Source organism: Coptis chinensis, chromosome 1, assembly GCF_015680905.1.
Source record: "Coptis chinensis isolate HL-2020 chromosome 1, ASM1568090v1, whole genome shotgun sequence".
Lineage (NCBI taxonomy): Eukaryota > Viridiplantae > Streptophyta > Magnoliopsida > Ranunculales > Ranunculaceae > Coptis > Coptis chinensis.
Window position 1 is genome coordinate 23,802,594 of NC_141456.1, and position 18,964 is coordinate 23,821,557.

At 36.5% G+C, this 18,964-nt stretch overlaps 1 protein-coding gene across 1 annotated transcript; it reads right to left on the bottom strand.

The window, feature by feature from the left end:
• Window positions 1-4,758: 4,758 nt before the first annotated feature.
• LOC147523045 (uncharacterized) lies at window positions 4,759-8,384 on the bottom strand. The gene is made up of 4 exons (XM_086596656.1): window positions 5,957-8,384; window positions 5,728-5,883; window positions 5,556-5,633; window positions 4,759-5,478 (listed from the first exon to the last, which is right to left on the bottom strand). The coding sequence occupies exons 1-4, from the start codon at window positions 6,365-6,367 to the stop codon at window positions 5,020-5,022; spliced, it is 1,104 nt and encodes a 367-aa protein (XP_086452782.1). The 5' UTR covers window positions 6,368-8,384; the 3' UTR covers window positions 4,759-5,019.
• Between the last annotated feature and the right edge of the window lie 10,580 nt (window positions 8,385-18,964).

An 18,964-nucleotide genomic window follows, 5' to 3' on the forward strand; every position in this document is an offset into this window, starting at 1 on the left:
GGATCAAAGGACATATAGGTATACGTGAGTGACACCTTAGTTTCACTCAAGTTGTTGACTGGAAGATGGATTTAAAATCAAAGACTACGATTTCACCAAATGGGGCTTGGATTTTGTGGATCATGGAATTTGTGGGATGTAAGACACAGAAAAATAAATTCAAGTGAGGAGATACGAATTTGAAAGAGGTTGTTCATTTTTAGTGGAAGAAATACGATAATAGTATAGTAGTTCATGACTACATCTTCTACTGAATTGGATTCTGTTGGTATGATTTTCAGATCGTTTTTTGATAAACGGAATTGGCGTCCTCACAAGTCACAATTCGTCTTAAAAAGGGAGAAAAAAAAAGCCATAAAAGTCAAGAGGAAGAAGAAGACAGAACTGGTGGCTGCCTTGGCTTGGGCTGAAGGGAAAAACAAAAAAGAATTGATTTTGGCTTGCCACGTGGCTAATTCGTAGTCCTTGATTTTAAACCCATCTTACGGTCAGCAACTTGAGTGAAACTAAGTGTCACGTATATATGTCCTTTGGTCCTCTCCCATAATATAATTACAATTTTTATGGGCAATAAACTAACGTAACATCACCTATACTTCATCGTAAATTACAAAACATCCACCATATTTTATGTAGAATTATGCATATAATTACATATATGCCCCGATACTTTACTATCAAAATAAATCATTCGGGTTTAAGCGGTTTGCACTAAAATCGGACGAGTTAACATGGTTCTATTTGGGTTAATTGCTTAAACGATCTGCTAAGTCACCCAACCCGGATTGGTGACCAGGTCATCGGTTTATTGGGTCAAACCACCGAGTCGGGTCTGATAACACTGATTAAAAGAGTGGATTTGCAAGAACACCAAAAAAAAAAAAAAAACCCCACCACCTCTTCTTTCCCCACGGTTCCTTCCTCAAAACTTAAAAAAAAACCATAAAATTTAAGACCACCAAACACCCATTTTCACTATCACCAAAATAAACATAACTGTAACTATATATATATATATATATAGAAAAAATGGCCGTTTTGTACCATGAACTTTGTTGGTTTTATCAATTTGGGCTAAGAATTTTTTTTTGAGCAAATTGGGCTATGACCTTTCTTTTTTGTATCAGTTTGGCCCACCGGTGTATTTTCGTTAGAAAATTTGCTTATGTGTACAAATGGCTGCCTATGTATACAAACGTCTACTGATGTGTGCTAACGGAAGATGGCATCACCGGTGATTAGGTGCCACGTCACCGGTGCTTTTTCACTATTCATGTGAACAATATTTTTTCAAAAATCAAATTTTAAAACCAAAAAACACTATTAATGTGAACAGCATTTTTCACTATTAACGTGAACAGTGTTTTTTCAAAAATCAAATTTAAATAACAAAAGACACTATTCACGTGAACAATTTTTTTTTATTGGTGTGTGTGTAATAATCTTTATTATCAAAAGATTAAATAAAGATTATTACACACACAAAAAAAAAGTTCACGTGATTAGTGAAAACACTGTTCACGTGAATAATGTTTTTTTTATTAAAGAATTAATTTTTAAGGAAAAAACAATGTTCACATGAATAGTGTTTTTTCGGTGCCATCTTTGAAATTTCAGTGACACTTTGAAATTTTCTGTGAAATTTCAGGTTCGAAACACTTTGAATTTTCGATGCCATGTCACCAGTGATTAGGTGTGCACTTCAACGGTGACACATGAGCATTTGGTTGGACACATATACATCCGGCACGCCACATAAGCATGTGAAGTAACAGAATGGTAACAGTGGCCCAAACTAATACAAAAAAGAAAGGTCATGGCCCAATTTGCTAAAAAAAAAAGTTTTTGGCCTAAATTGATAAAACCAACAAAGTTCATGGTACAAAACGGTCATTTTTTCTATATATATATATATATATATATATATATATATATATATATATAAATTTCATTTTGGTGCTTTAGTTATTTCAGTTTAGAGTTTATGACTATTTAGTACCACGTACTTTCATTTTTTTTTTCCCTAAATGGTACCTGTACTTTGTTTCTCGCCTATTAGTACTACGAACTCTTAATTTGTTTCAATTTAGTACCTCCGTCTATTTTCTATCTCATTCTGTCCAATTTGTCTAACAAGGACCTCACATGTTTAAGCACGTGAGCCGGGTTTATCTAATTAGCGCCTAAATAACTCAATTAGCCCAATTAGTTACGACAGACTTCAAAAAAAAACAAGAGTACCCAAAAAAAATAAAAAAAACATAGAGAGTCGACTGCAAAAGATCTCCATTGCCAAAAGAAGGAAGGACGAAGCTAATCACGAGTTCTTTTTACCAAAAATGAAGGTAATTTCGATTAAGTTTATCACTTTGATTAAGTTTGAGTTTTATAATTAAGTTTTTGTTGAATATATGAAGGTAATTGTTGAATATCTTTTTTGATGAACTGGTTGAGTTTCTCCACTGAATCACTCACGAGTTTTGTTTTTCTCTCTTGGGGCGTCTTGATTTCTCGTTTTTTAATGCTTTTCAGCTTTTAAAACATTCAAAAATGGTTGTTTGAGGTTAGAAGATGTCAAGATTGTGTGGAAGTTATTTGTAGTTGTACTTGTAAACGTTATGGTGATGCTATAGGGAAGCATAGTGTTTATATTAATAGTGATTCAAAAATGGTTTGTTAGTTTCATGCATTGCTTGTTTTTGTTGGTTTTGATTATGTATTGGAGTTTATAAGCTTTTTGCATGATGTCTGTTTTCTTATATTTTTTGTACTTGTAAGTGTATGTAGTTTTGTCTCAGTGATGAAGATATGTGAGATGAAGAATCCCTAATCCAAGATTCTATTGTTGAGTATGGTTGTTTGTACTACCTGTGCTTCTTGATGAATTTTTATGTGTTAATTCTCTTATGTTATTTTTTTTTGGGTGGAGGATTGTTGATAAAACTAAGAAAGTTCATCCTTGGAGGCATGAGATACTGATTTATGGGAACTTGATGAATACACAAAATTACAGCTTGTTTAGTTTTCTTTTGGGATTTTTTTCCCTCTTTTTTGACAATTCTTAATTTGTAGGCATACATATGCTATTGGACTATGGCTAAATTGTTTCTGCATATGTAATAGGCCATATCTTCATGAGTTTCAAATTTTGATGTTAGTACATGTTTTGTTCATAGGTTGAATGTCAGATTTGTGATGAAGTTGGACACTCAGCTACTGAGTGCCAATTTCTATACTCTCCATGTAAAGAAGCTACATGTGATGGTATCCGATTGTTGGGCATATCGCAAACAGCTCGCAATCCAGGAAGGAAATACTTGAAGTGTCATCATGCTACATGTCGAAGTTATTTGCAATGGTTGGATGAAGCTGTTTATGAAAAACTTTCTGGGATTGGATCAAGCACGTCAACAAATGAATGCTTTAAGTGTGGTCAGGCAGGCCATTGGATGCTCGATTTCCCTTGGGTAGACTGCGAATGCAATAGAAATGACTGTAGGGGAAGGAGGACTGTTAAGATTACGAAGTATGGATTAAATGTTAGAAAAAAGTACTTGAAATGCAAAAGCTATGGGGGATTTGAATGGCTTCATGATGCAATATTGGCAGAGGCAAGAAAGAAGACAACCACTTTGGCTGCGGAACCCATTGTTACCCTAAAAATGACCCTGTCAGAATTTTCTAAACTAAATATCAATAGATGAACATGTAATTTGGAATGCAAAACTCTGTCAACTTAATCTTTAACTTCTGTCAGAGTTTTAGATTTGTAATGGACATGTAATCTGTTAGAGTTTTGTTGTTTGTTAGGCATGTAATCTGACAAAAGTTTTTGTTGTTTGTAAGGCATGTAAGACTTGTTTCTTAGTTAAAGGATTCTCTGTAAGGCATGTAATCTAACAGTTCTGTGTTGATTTTAGACTAGTACTCTTTCTTATTATACATTTTACTGTTGAGTTTTAGCTTGCAGAGTTTTAGCTTTTAGCTATTTATACAAGAGTGAAGAGAATGTACTGGAATTGTGAGATGTACTTGAACAGACAATACTTGATGAATTGTGAGATGTACTTCTCTGTTTACTTTCGTAATTCTCTATCATGATTTGGAAAGTTTGAAGTGCTTGTTGAGATACATATCACCAAAACTTGCAGAGACTTACAGGTCACCGAAACTTGCAGAGACTTACAGGACACCAAAACTTGCAGAGATACCCTATCAGAGTTTTAGCTTATGACAGCCCAAAGTTCTCACCAAAACTTGTTTTGATACATATCACCAAAAGCCCTTGTTCTCACCAAAACTTGCAGAGATACATATCACCGAAACTTCAAGAGATACATACCCTGTCAGAGCTTGTGCTTCTGACACCCCAAACACATCACCAAAATCCGGACCCAAAACTGAACCCCTTTTTTTCACAGAACTAATGCCCTACTCTTTCACATAAAAACTAAACCCTTTTTTTTCACATAATTAACGCCCTCTGACATAAAAACTGAACTCACTTAGGCATGACCATGTTGAAGTTTTAGCTTCTGACAGCCCAAACACATCTGTGAAACCCCGAACCCTGTCAGAGTTTTAGCTTGTGAGTTCTGACAGCCCAAACACATCGGTCAGAGTTTTCACATCCTTTGTTTCACAGTCATAACTAATAAAACTGAATGAAGCCCTTGTTTCATATAAGAACTGAAGTCCTTGTTTCACATAAAAACTGAATCCCTTCTAACATAAAACTAATAAAAAAAATGCAGAGAGTTTAGTTCCCTAAAAAACTGACAGGATCATACATTGACAAACAAATACACATTCCCTCAAAAACTAACTAATAAAAAAACCCCACACAAATACAAAAAATTAACTATTAAACCTCCAACATAATCCATACACAAAAAATAGTCGAGTTGCTTGCTTCAATTACTCGATCTACTGGAGTACTAAACACAAAAAGCAAAAAAATAACATAGAGTTGCAATGACTCGATCTACTGAAGTACTCAAAACACAGTCGAGTACTCAACTAAATATGCCATCTTTTGGCATTCCCTTTACCACTAGGTGTCTTTCCTCTTGTCTGAGTTGCAGGTTCACCAGCCATTGACCTTGTCTGAGTTGCAGGTCCTCTAGACATTGACCTTGTCTGAGTTGCAGGTCTACCAACCATCTTCTTTGGAGTTATTTTCTTTGCAGTTGTGGTATTTCTGGTCTGTCTAGCCATTGACCTTGTTTGAGTTGCAGGTTGAGCCATTTCTGGTTTGACAGAACTTGTTGATAATGCATTAGTTTGGGTATCCACTTTAGGCATTGGATTAACTATTGCTGGCATGGATGCATTGTTACTAGGACATGTCTGTTCAACTGGTATTGGATCAACTACTGCTGGCATGGATGCAGTGTTACTAGGAGCTGATTGCTCAACATCTGTTGAAGCAGCTGGATCAAGTGGAGCACTCCATCTACCTCTTTTCTGACCAGGAAGCTATGAACCTAAATAAAGAAGAAGTTAACTTAGCTATGAATATAAATGGACACAAAAGAACATACACAAACAATTACCTTCGTGAATATGGCACCATTTGGACCAACTAAGTTTAAAACACCTCTTGGTACAATTGGATTATTGTACTTTCTCACCTGTTAAAATGAAGAAGTTAAATAGCTTACATGTTTTGGTTTTCTTAATAGACCTTCAAACAACATAAAATAAATTTTAAAAATGAATACTTACATGTTTTGGGGGTATTTCTTTAACAACATTATCTTTGGCTTTGGCTTTCCTTTGGGGAATACTTACAGTCTCATGTATGACATCATTCATTTCCACATTCATGTAATCACTAGTCATTTCTTCATTCATAGGAGTGTCATCATTCACTTGGTTTTCCTGTAATGAAAGTTAGTGAGTACTCAAAGTAATTAAGTAACTAAAATTTAATTCAATTATGTAAGAGACTTACAGGTGCATTTAGTATCTCTTTACATCCTTTCTTGTTGTGGCCAACCTTCTTACATCTTTGACAAGTCATTTTTCTACCTTTTCTACTAACAACATCTGCTTTCTTACTTGGTGATTCATGGAAGTCCTTCCTCCGCAACTTCTTTGGTATGCCTGGCATTCTCCTATTCTTGGATGGCAAAAACTTTGCAACCTTGGTCTTTATCCAGAGATTCTCACCATTCATGGGTATGAGAAAGTGTGAGTATGCCTTCTTATTGCTTTCAACAGAATACCAGTGTGCAACATATTTCTCAGGTTCATCTCCACTGTTAAACATTGTAGCAATGGAATGACAACAAGGAATTCCACTGAGTTCCCACAGTCTACAAGTACATGTCTTCTGTTTCATGTCCACTATATAAGCTATCATATCCCTTTTGATTTCAAACTGTTGGTTCCTAAAATAAAATACCCTCCAGTGCCTATATTCCAACTTGTTTGCCTATAACTTTTCTCTAGCTCTAGGGCATATCGTATCCTCCCATCTTCGCATCATATCTACTCTCTTGACCATTCTTTCCATAAACTTCATTCTAATCTCCTCAAGCATAGAGATTATTGGTTTACTCCTAGCTTCAACAATTGTCCCATTAAACACTTCACACATGTTGTTCTCAACAGCTTCACAACTAGAGTGAGTTGCAAAAAAGGCCCTTGACCATGCAACTGGATTCTTATCCATCAAATATGTATGTGTTGCCTGGTTCACTTTCTTTAACTCCTCCATAGCAGTATCAAATTCTTGAGGTGTACTAGCTTTACATGCCTTCCAGAAAGCAAGTTTAAGTTGCAACCACAATATTTTTTCTTAAAATTTGCATATATGTGCCTAGTACATGCCCTATGCTCAGCCAATGGCAGGCATAAATGTAGAGCCTCAACCAGTCCTTTATGTTGATCTGTGATAACAGTCCACCCTTGTCCATCTAAAATATTAAAATCATTAAGCAATCTGTTAAGGAACCAACACCAAGAGTCTTTGTTCTCACTATCCACTTGTACCCATGCAATAGGGAACATTTGGTTGTTCCCATCCCTTCCTACTATAATCAGAAGCTCAACCTTGGCAAATCCCTTCAAAAAACAGCCATCTAGACCTAATACAGGTCTACATCCTTCCAACTAACCCTTCTTCAAACTATGAAAATAAACATACATCCTCTGGAAATGATCTACTGGTAGTGGTGCATCCACTTCCATATGTACTGGGTTAGGTCTATCAACCTCTATTTTCACTGTACTACCTGGATTAGACCTTAAGATTTCATGTGCATAGTCAGACACCTTGGCATAATGAAGCTCTAAACCCTTGTCAACACCACCTAAAACTTTCCTCTTGGCTCTCAGACATTGTGTTGTCGTTACTTCTAATGTAAACTTATTCAAGATTTCAGCCTTAAAGTCTGCAAGCTTCTAGGTTGGATTAGCAAGTATCTCATTGTAATACCTCTTCGCAAGCCACTAAGAATTCCCCATTTTAACACTGTAGTTTCTACCACACTTGTGTAACTTTCTCAATGTCTTGATCTGAAAAGTTGATGAATCTTGCATATAGCTTGCATGTAGCCTCCATGGACACTTTGGAGCACAAAGAGCTAGAAGTTGTCTTGCCCTATTCTTCTTATACCAAATGGATAAACCATTTGCAACTGAGTAGTTGCTCAAACACTCTTTCAATTGTTGAGGAGAGGTAAACTTCAGTCCAACTTCAGGCACAAATGTAAACATGTCCTGTTGAGGATTGTAAACAGGGTAATTAGTTCTTGGGTTCCCCCTATTGGCAACATGAGTGTCACACTTATAATCTAATTATGACTCAGGAGTGTCATAATCATCACTATCAGCATACTTAGTATCATAACCATCATTAACATGATAAATAGGTACATCCATAGCTTCATTATGTGGGTTATTCATTAGTTCAGTAGGTGGTTCAGTGATTGGTTCAGTAGGTGAATGAGTAGGTGGTTCAGTGGGTGGTTCAGTAGCTGTTTGTTTACCTCGTTTCGAAGCCAACTTCTCAACCTTCCTCTGTGCATTTGATACCCTAACCTTTATCAATTCTTCATCATCAGTGGCAAAGTCTAAACTTCCAACTTCACTGATGTCATCAACACCCCTTTCCTCTTCAAACTCATCTTCAACCTCAAACTCAGAATCTTCTTCTTTATGGATAACATACACATCAATGCTTCCATACACAACAGCTTGGTTTAACATTTCAGAAATAGATCTTTCACTGCGAATTAATTTAAGACCTTCTGCTAGAGACAACCCAGGATAATAATAACATAGCTTCCAATAATTGTAGTTGAGTATATAACCCAATTGAGCAAACTTAGCATGAAGATCACACAAGTTCATAGCAGCAAGATCAAGACCATAGTACACTTGCTTATACCCAGCTTCATAATGCAATATTGGCTCCCAATAGAACAAACCACCATGGTGTAATACTAAGTTGAACTTTTCCACTATATACAAACAAAAAAAATAATTTATCAATAAATTATTACATTATAATAAAAGTATATGAGATTCAATATACAATTTCAATCCACAAATCCCCAAAATTTTTGAGTTAAATAAACTAAACAAAAGGGATGACTCAAAGGGAATAACTTTGATTCTAATAAAAACACTTACTGAGACAACCCAACAATCAAGCTTCCTCAAAAGAGCTTCAATTTATTCTTTGTCTTCACTTTGACATTCAATTTAGTTTTAGGGTTCACACTTTCTTGGGCTTTTTGGTTAAACACTTTACTCTTTGTGTTTTTTGATTTTTTTGGGTACTCTTGTTTTTTTTTATGTCTGTCATAACTAATTGGGCTAATTGAGCTATTTAGCCGCTAATTAGATAAACCCAGCTCACGTGCTTAAACACGTGAGGTCCCCATTAGACAAATTGGACGGAATGAGATGGCAAACAGACAGAGATACTAAATTGAAACAAATTAAGAGTTCGTGGTACTAATAAGCGAGAAACAAAGTATAGGTACCATTTAGAAAAAAAAATAAAAGTATGTGGTACTAAATAGTCATAAACTCTTTAATTTTATTTGATTTTTTTGTTTGTTTGCAGAAAATTTTGGTTTTGAAGAAAGTGTATGCAAATATGTTATTGAATACTGTAAGAAAGATTATGGTTTGTGAAAGAAAGGCATTTTGTTTTCAGAAAGAAGCCACTGATACTAAAGAAGAAGCAGTTAATATGCTTTTGAGGATTAAACTAGTTATGGATGCTAAGATAGTTTAGTTTTTTTTAAGTTGTACTGATTGTTTATGTTTGGTTTGTGGAGTGTTGTTATTTATATCATTAGTAATTACTTGTTTATTTGTGATAGGTAAGTGTGAAGCCTGATTGATAAAGTCAATTAAAGCAACAACTTAATTCAAAGTGAATGAGTGACCACCGCCAAAGCTTGTCAACTGATAAGTGCTCAAAAAGTGCAATTTAACCCTCGATTATGCCTCTTGTTTAGCTATCTTAGTGGACTAATAGTGTTTGTAAGTTATGTTTTAAGATTCTACAGGTGAAAAAGAGAGTTTTGTAGAATATTAGAGAAAAAGGGGTAAAACAGAGCAATTCGGAGCATTAAGGATCACATGGGAAGCCCGAGGACAATCATGGAGAAGGCCAATGAATTGAAGCTATTAAAGATGCGACTTGGACCTATTTTAAAGCCTATTTGGAAGCCCAAAGAAAAAGGATTTATTACTTGGACCAAAACCCACAAAGAGGAAAGAAAGATGGAGCAAAAGAGGAAAAATAGAGTCTCGTGTCTTAGACGCGACTATCGTGTGTCCAGACGCGACTCATGCGTTTGGGACACATGTATCGCGCGTCCAGACGCATTGCTCGCGTCTGGGATGCATTAATTGTGAGTCCAGACGCATGAAACGACACTATAGCCAATTCCTTCTCAGTTTTGGAGATGAAGTTGGACTCTAAAAGAAGTTGATTTGTATTAGGAAACAAATGACGGTTTGGAATGATTCTAGAACTCATTGTAACCCCTATAAATAGAGGACCTAAGTGCCTCATGTAATTTGCCAATTCACTTATACTTTTGTCTCCAGAACTTGAGGCAGAGAGAGATTAATAATAAAATATTCGGTTTTAACTAGCTGAGTCTTAATAAATTAGTCTTTCTAGTCTTATGTTCTTCGACTCTTCTTCTTCTCATTCTTTGTGTTCTTCCTTCTTTATGGAAGACTAATCTTCTCCTTCAAGGGAGGAGATGAAGCCGGTGCTTAGGGTTTGTTGATTCTTATGGTTCATGATATTCTCTAATCAGGTTAGTTATTTATGTTTTTAGTTATTAGTTCCATTGCCCAGACTAGAGGATGGAAGTATAGATTAAAGTTTTTATTTATTGCAATCGAATATCATGCTAGTTTAGGGTTTTATTTATTGCAATTGAATATTTGCTAGATACATGATTTTATTTATTGCAATTGAATATAATGCTAGAATAGGGTTTTATTTATTATAATTGAATATTATACTATTATTCTCTACTTTTCTTCTAGTTGTGTAGTGTTTTAGAGTAAGGGAAGTATTCTTTGTGTTTGCCTTAGATGGTGATTCATTGAATAGCTGCCCAAGCTCACATAAAATGAAATAAGATACTAGTAACATGAACATTGGAACAGCCTTAAGTAGAGTTATTCGTTAACGATGTTTCGTCCAAGAGGGCATTGGCACTCGCTCGATTGCCTAATTGTAGTCTACTTGTGAGAACAACTATGAAGCATAAGGTCACAGATCAAAAGTATTGGTGGATTATAATATCTTGAATTCCTTCTCTTATAAATTCCCAATAGTTTAGTTAGTTTAGTTTATTTTAGTATTAGAATCTAAAATCTCTACAATCATAGTTTTTAATCCTTCAAACCCCCTTTCCAGTCCTGTCCTTCATATAAACATACACTTAAAAGTTGAACGATACCCTACTCATCCTTTACTTATTGAGGGATAATTAGGTTTTGATACGCTTCTATTTGTTTAACGACCATCATCTATCTACATCATCCATATACCATCTACACACACAAAAAGGAGCGTGTGTCAAATGGCGCAACTGCCGGTTTAAGTTGTTTATGTTTAACGTTTTCTTTCAAGATTAGAAGTTTGGATTTTGAGGTAATTTTAGCCGCATCATCCATCCTTTTGAGAAAGAGAGAAGCTTGAAGGAGATCTCGAAGACAATATCTACCATCCAGGTTAGTCGAATCTTCATTCTTAGTTTAGTTGCATCATAGTTAGTTTAGTTTTATTGCTTTCTAGTATAATTGCATTTAAGATCTTTTCAACAATTGAAGTTGTAAGCCAACACAACGAAATATCAAACTCTAGTGTTTCTTGTCTGAATCTTGACAAATGAACTATCGTCTGTGGGCCGTGGTACTTAAGTAATCCAAGTGATTCACCATAATCCTAGAAGAGACAGCTTTAGACAACGGGCGAGATACTAGCTGCAAAGCCTAACCCAGTTAAAGGAAAGTAGTTTTGCATATTAGTATAATTTAGAATAGTTGCATATTAGTTTAATTGCATTCAAGTACAGTAGGATAGTTTTTCGTCATTTTTCGCCCCGTCGTCCATATCATCGTCCGGTAAGAACACAACAGTGGACAAGGTTTAACAACCGACTCACAAGAAATACTAGACGAAATTGATACAATGGCCACACGCAATGATGGAGGTGTTTTGGACACTAATAATCCAGAAGATATCCCACCCATGCAAGCACAACAAAGGAAGAAGCTGAACGATTTCTATTCGCCAATCATTGGAAACCCACTCAGCAGTATTGTTTTTCCAGAGACAGAAGCTAACCAGTTTGAACTTAGAGCATCAATAATCTCTATGCTTCCAAAGTTTAATGGTTCAGACAATGTTCAGCCTTATGTTCACATGAACAAATTTCTATCAGTCCTCAGAACTTTCAAGAACCAGAATATCAGGGATGATAGTATCAAGTTAATTCTTTTTCCACTCTCACTTGAGGGTAAAGCATCTGAATGGTTATATGCTCAACCGATCAATTCCATTGATTCCTGGGAGAAGTTAAGAATGAAGTTTATGAACAAGTTCTACCCACCCCAGAAGACTGATGCCATGCAGCAAGCTATCAACAATTTTAAAGGAAAGGCGACTGAAGAATATCATTGTAGTTGGGAGCGATTCAACAATCTGCTAGTCTCGCGGTCTACATCATGGATACGACAAGAGCACACTGGCTCATTTTTTCTATTGAGGACTCTCGATGATGAACAAGCAGATGATACAGTCAATGCACAAAGGCAAGTTTATATTAATGGATGGAGAGGAAGCTTACAACTTTCTCGAGAATTTAGCTGAAGAAACACAACAATGGACTACTAGCAACGAGGATGTCGCTAGCATGGAGGGGGAGCCAAAGCAATTCGGTTACCAAGCACATGAACAAGTAGGTCAAGAACTGAAGTCTACATTTGGCCACCGCCAAATTAATTGAAACTCTGAGTAAGAAATTCAACCAGTTCTCCATGAATCCCTCCAAGATCAACAAGTCTCAAGCTAAATCTCTCCCAGTCATGCAAGATAGCCAATGCTGCGAAGTCTGTTCGGACACTTCCCATGCAACTCTAGAATGTCCTGGTTACTATCAACATGCATAAGTTGGAGAGTACAATATAAACTCATTTCAGAGGCCCAACCAAGGTGGTAATAATTTTCAAGGCAATTATTGGAGACAGAACGTTGGACCCCCAGGTTCTCAAGATCAAAGTTATATTCCACAGACAAGTCAAGCTCCACAGTTGGTTCCTCAACAACAATTATACTCTCAGCAGAATTCCAATACAAGTGGAGAGTTAGTGCCTGATCCAAGTAGAAATTATGCCGCACCTGCTAACCTGGAGAATGCTATTACTTTGCTATCACAGAAAAATCAGAAGTTTGAAAGTGTTCTAGAGCTTATTGCACATTCTCAGCTCAATCTCCAGCAATCTCAGGCAAGTCAATGTTCTAGAATGGAGTCTCTAGAGGCTAAGGTCGACCAACTCACTACTGCTATGTCTGTAAAGACACAAGCCACTCAACCTAGCTTATTGGAACCGATATCGAGGAGTGAAGATGTACGCCACATTGGGACAACTTCTAGTACTGATCACCTCCATGATCATGTCAACTCAGTTACTACTCTCAGATCAGGATTGAAAATAGCAACAAGGTTGACTTACCTTCTCATGATGACATTGCTACAGAGCAATCGGTCAAGATTTCAAATGAAGTTCGAAAGGAAGTGGGAGAAATCCTTTCAACTCCCATTTGTCAAGATAACCAAGACAAGATATGCAAGAATGCCAAAGAGAAAGAAGAGCAGACACATGCTGATGTGTTTGTACTAAAGGCACCTTTTCCTATGTTTTTTGCTCAGAGCAAAAAAGACAAGCAATTCTTAGAGATGAATGAGGCATTTGAGAAAGATAACATCAATATCCCCTTTCTCAAAGTGATCAAGCAGTTGCCATCATATGCCAAATTCTTGAAGGATGCATGCAACATAAAGAGAAGTACTCATGTTCCAAAGCGAGCGTTTCTAACTGGACAAACAACATCTATTATCCATTAGCAAGCTCCAGTCAAGCTCAAAGATCCAGGAAGTCCTATAATATCATGCAAGATAGGAGAAAAATTCACAAGTAATGCTCTTTTAGACCTTGGTGCTAGTGTTAATCTCTTGCCATATCATGTGTATCAAACGTTAGGCCTGGAGAACCTAAAGCCTACAAAAGTCAAATTGAAGTTGGCTGACCGTTCTACCAAGATTCCCAGAGACATAGTTGAGGATGTTCTTGTTCAAGTAGCCGATTTCTACTATCCAGTAGATTTCATTATGATAGACACCCAGGAGGCCTTTGATAAAATTCCAATTATTCTAGGCCGACCTTTCCTTGCTACCGCAAAAGCTTTGATAAATTGTTACAATGGTGAAATGAAGATCAACTTTGGTAAGATGTCCATGGACATAAATATCTTTCACCTGTTACATAAGGATTGTGATGACACCGAAGGTGAAGAGGTGTACTTCCTTGATAGCATGATACAAGAATTCGTCCCATTCGAAGATACAATTGAAAGTGCTCAATCTACAGAAAACTGTGATGAACCTGAGAATCCCACCACAGAGGCGTTGCTAGCCATGTTCTTGAAATCTCTACAGAAAATTCAGAATTTAAGTGAGCAGAATGGAAAATTGATAGAGAGAGTATCATATCTTGATAAGATGAACTGTACATTTAAGGATGAACAACAGACTTCTACCCAGAAAATCAGTTGCTAGAGAATCAGTTTAAAGAAGTTTTGGAAAAACAATAGAATCTAGAAACTGAAATGAGTCTTGTGAAGCTGAAAATGAACCATATTGATAAGAAGAATTGCACTGCTGAAGCTTCTTCTACACCATTATTGTTTGAACGAGAGAAGTATGTGAACCAGTCTACCGCCCACCTTGAGCGCAGTTAGCCAGACATCTATTATCATTACTGTGGTGGTAAAGGGCACATCAGATACTATTGTCCTGTTAGAAAGAAAGATTTTTGTCAATCTCATACGCAGAGGAGCCACAAGGCCTATCACACAATCATCAGACCTGAAATAGTTCAAGGTAGAGAAGCAACTTCACCAACAATCTTTCCAGCATATCAAGGAGTATTTTTGACGACCCACAAGGTGAGACCTCCTCGTCCTCCAAACATTCGTCAGATTTGGGTAAGAAAATATGATCTCCTCACTCCAAATTGATAATGCATGATATATAGTCTAAGAGATCTGACTTAAAAAGACCTAAAAAAAAAAAAAAAAATCTTGGTAAAAGGAAATGTTCTTATTTTTGGAATTAATTTTGATATTCGGCATCATTGGTAACATCTTCCCTTTTTCTCATTCATTTCATTTACTTAATTTCTATACATTGAGGACAATGCATATGTTAAGTTGGGGGAAGGTGTACTTGAGAAATGAATTTCAAAAATTAGTTTTCAAAAACAAAAATATTTTTGTTTCTATATCAGTAGCATGAGAAAAATGAATTTTAATGATGAGTCCGGGATATATATATATATATTCTATACTGCTTAGTGTTAAATTTGATAGATAGTTGATATTATTGATTTCATTACCGCTTAGACTATTTATTATGCTCGGACATAGTTCTTATTGATAGAATTCTTTATCAAGGCACCACCATAGTACTTGGTCAGTTTTGTGTACTTTTGCTAGATAAGAGATTTAAACCCCTAGTAAACTGGAAGTATAATTTTTAGACTTAGCCCGTGAGACTTGAGCTTTATACCCATTCTTTGGAGTGTTCTTACGAAAAATCCGAGTCTTAGTGACTCAACATCTTTCAGTTCTTTATGTCATTGTAATATAGTTTCATTATTTGTTGATTTGGTTAATCACGAAGTGACATCAACTGGGGAGATAGCCATTAGGTCTTGTAATCTATTCGAAAAAGAGTATCATACTGATAAGTCAAGTAGTGAACCCATTCACCCTTTATCCCACATAGTAGGACCATCATGTTAAACCATTTTGAGCCTTACAATAAGCCATTTTCTTCCAAAACCCTTTATCCTTTACCCAACTCCAGACAAGGAGTATAGCCAAAATCTTTATCAGCCATACCCATATGTTTCTGAGAATACGAGGGGCACAAGGAAGAAGAAAGACCACAAAAGGAAGATTACAAGGAAATATCAGAGAGATACAATGAAGACCATCGTTCTGTTCAAAGTGAAAGAAGCTAGTGGAAAACAAGCATATCCAGTACTAATTAAGGATATACCACTGAGCTTTAAATTTTAAAAAAAAAAAAAAAAAAGTTGAACAGAATGGATGGAAAAGCTAAAGGAAGAATTTTCTCTGCAATATAGAATTTGAAGAAATCTTCCAAAGAATGAAGCAAAACCCTTAGTGTTTTTCAGAAGCAACCTTTGAATCATTTTTACCTTTCCTTCATAAACAAATACCCAAGCCAAGTTACAACCCATGACTTATCACTACAGTATGGTACACAGTCTAGAATAGGTGAGAGGATGCTAAAGTGAAGGACCCGACACTTCATATGTGATTGACATTCTTTTCATGAGACTACTGTCATCTAGAAGTCTCTTTTTCAAGATAGTATGTGGGATGTTCGTATGCATTATTCTTTTCCCCACATACATGAGGTAAAATAGTAGACCATCTTCTGAGAGATTCTTTGCTGAGAGTATGACCGGTGAGGATTGAAAGTCGAGATTATCTGTCTAAAGGTAAACTAGGGATTCCATTTCTTGGATAGGAGAGTATAGGAGATTGACCGAGTACACACATAAGCCTTGAATGAGAATTTTGTTAATTTTACTATCTCCCATCATAATCTATGAGTCTTTGCAAAGAATGTAGTTAGCAATGGAGACCGCCTCGTTGAGTAAACACTAAGTGGGTAAGGAATTTCTCTCTCTGAAAAATACTATCATTCTTGAACATGCTATTGATTGATTTTGTGGGTATATCACCGAAAACCCTCACGAGACTATAACTCGTCCTTTTGGGGAACTTAAAGGTTTAAAGCCTTGTTGCATATGGTAAATGCAATCGCTGATGCCTGCGAAAGTGAGTTAGGATTTTATTTTTGTTATTAGGATGTGATTTTGATCACTTATCTATTTTTTTTTTTTATCTTATTTGCTAAGAGACTAGCAAAAGGCTAGTTGGGAGTTGTGATAAGTGCTCAAAAAGTGCAATTTAACCCTCGATTATGTCTCTTGTTTAGCTATCTTAGTAGACTAATAGTGTTTGTAAGTTATGTTTTAAGATTCTACAGGTGAAAAATAGAGTTTTGTAGAATATTAGAGAAAAAGGGGTAAAACAGAGCCCTGTAGAGTATCGTTCTATTCTCCGGTACTGTCTCATGATTCCTTTGTACTCTGATGGTGGTCTATGCCCTGTTTGCAAAAAGAGTAGACTAGATGCTTTCGGGGACCATGCAACACATTGTAGACATTTTCTAGGCTTCAAATACTGACATGATCATGTCAGAGATATTTTATGTGATCCATTTTGGAGGGCTGGGGTACAAGTGAAGAAGGAAGCTCCTGTGAATTTTCCCACTAATCCGAATGAGGGGAGATCGACAGTTCGGCCTGCGGATGTATTTATCTACAGTTGGTCTGAGGGGAGGCATGTGTGTGTTGATGTAACTAGAGCCTCTCTATTGGTAGGGATTGGGAATGGAGTCTTTGAGGTGGGAGAATTAGCTAATAGAGCAGCGACAGGGAAAATTGAGAAACACGAGGAGGCTTGTAGAGCTAACCAGCATTGTTTCATTCCTTTTAGTTTTGACACTTTTGGTTTCTTAACACAACAGTCTGTTGAGCTCCTTAAGAGATTGCAGAAAGTTATGGACTGCAACGTAATGACAGCTGGTTTTAACGAGTTTGTTTTTAAGAGGATAGGATTTGCCATTCAGAAAGGACTTGTTGCACGCTTGTCTTAATTATTTGTAAAACTCGTTATCGTTATTAATAAAATTTCCACTTCAAAAAAAAAAAATGGTGTGCTCTTGAGGGCGTAGGCAAATTGCCGAACCTCATAAATTCTTGTTGTTATCATAATTTTGTCGTAGTCATTTAAATTCTCTTGTAACTTTCTTGTTACATTGCTTCGAAGATCTAATTTATTTTTGGGGTTGTGTTGTTTACACCCTAACAATTGGTATCAGAGCGGTTAGTTTCTAATTAAGAAGAAATTAATTTCTTGCTTAGTTGGAGTGGGAGCAATGACTACAGATGAATGGAAGTTAAAAATGGAGAAGTTCAATGGATCGAACTTCGGGTACTGGAAGATGCAAATAGAAGACTACCTTTATCAAAAGGATCTCTATCTTCCACTTGGTGAAAAACTGACAGACATAGCACAAGATAAATGGGATGTGCTTGACAGAAAAGCACTCGGCACCATTCGACTATCACTCACAAAATCAATTGCTTTCAATATTGCAATGGAGAAGACGACAACGTCTCTCATGGCCGCCCTATCAAAGATGTACGAGCAACCTGTTAGGAAATTTAGCGATACCAATCGATCCCCATTACACAGATAACTTGTAATATGAACTCACTTCAACTCCAAACAAATTCTAAATATTCACTACAACCTAGCTAACATACCCAACTTTCTAAACAACTATTAACAACAGATAATAATGTAAGGAGAAGAGCAAGCATACACAATACAAAGATATATCGTGGCTCAGGCAATGGTGCCTACTTCGACAAGAGCTAATTCTTTTATAAAGTGGGAAAGAAGATTACAATCACTCCTTTCAGTCTCTCACCTTACTAGATCACTCCTCTCTCTTTATAGGCTTGTCTCTCTATAAAAGTTATCTCTCAATCTTGATAACTTTCAAGATTGGGTTTTCTCTAACTTCTGTGTTGTCTCTTGTGTGTTAGGTTTTGCCAAAAACCCCAACTTCTAATGCAAAACTCGCGGTTCCGCAAAAATAGAATCCTGCCAAAATAGGCATGGGCGCGGGGCGTGCTTGGAATTGTGCTACAACGGGCGCAGGGTGCGCTCTTGCCTTGGACGATGTCCAGGCGCTTGAGCACAGGGCGCACTTCAAAATAGGTTGTGGAGGACACGGGGTGCACTCTGTCTTTTCCACACAAGATGAACTAATTTCTCTCCTTTCCTCATGTGAGGGATAACTCCAACAATCTCCCCCTCCCGAACAGTGAGGGGGGATACCTCCATGCAATTTCCAAATCAACAGGAGGAGTGTGCTACTATTCCAGCGGTAGCACAACAAACATCAAACTTACCTTTCGGTAAGACTTTGGTCATCATATCCGACCCGTTCTTGTCGGTATGGATCTTCTCAATGATCAAATGTTTATCTTCGAGTACTTCTTTAAACCAATGATA

What these genes read in the sequence shown, in the direction of transcription:
- LOC147523045 (XM_086596656.1), bottom strand. Translation starts at nt 6,367, where the DNA reads ATGATAGCTTATATAGTGGACATGAAACAGAAGACATGTACTTGTAGA. An exon ending in AAGAGATACTAAATGCACCT is followed by an intron (nt 5,884 to 5,956) that starts GTAAGTCTCTTA and finishes CTTTCATTACAG; the next exon opens with GAAAACCAAGTGAATGATGA. An exon ending in ATGGTGCCATATTCACGAAG is followed by an intron (nt 5,479 to 5,555) that starts GTAATTGTTTGT and finishes TTAGGTTCATAG; the next exon opens with CTTCCTGGTCAGAAAAGAGG.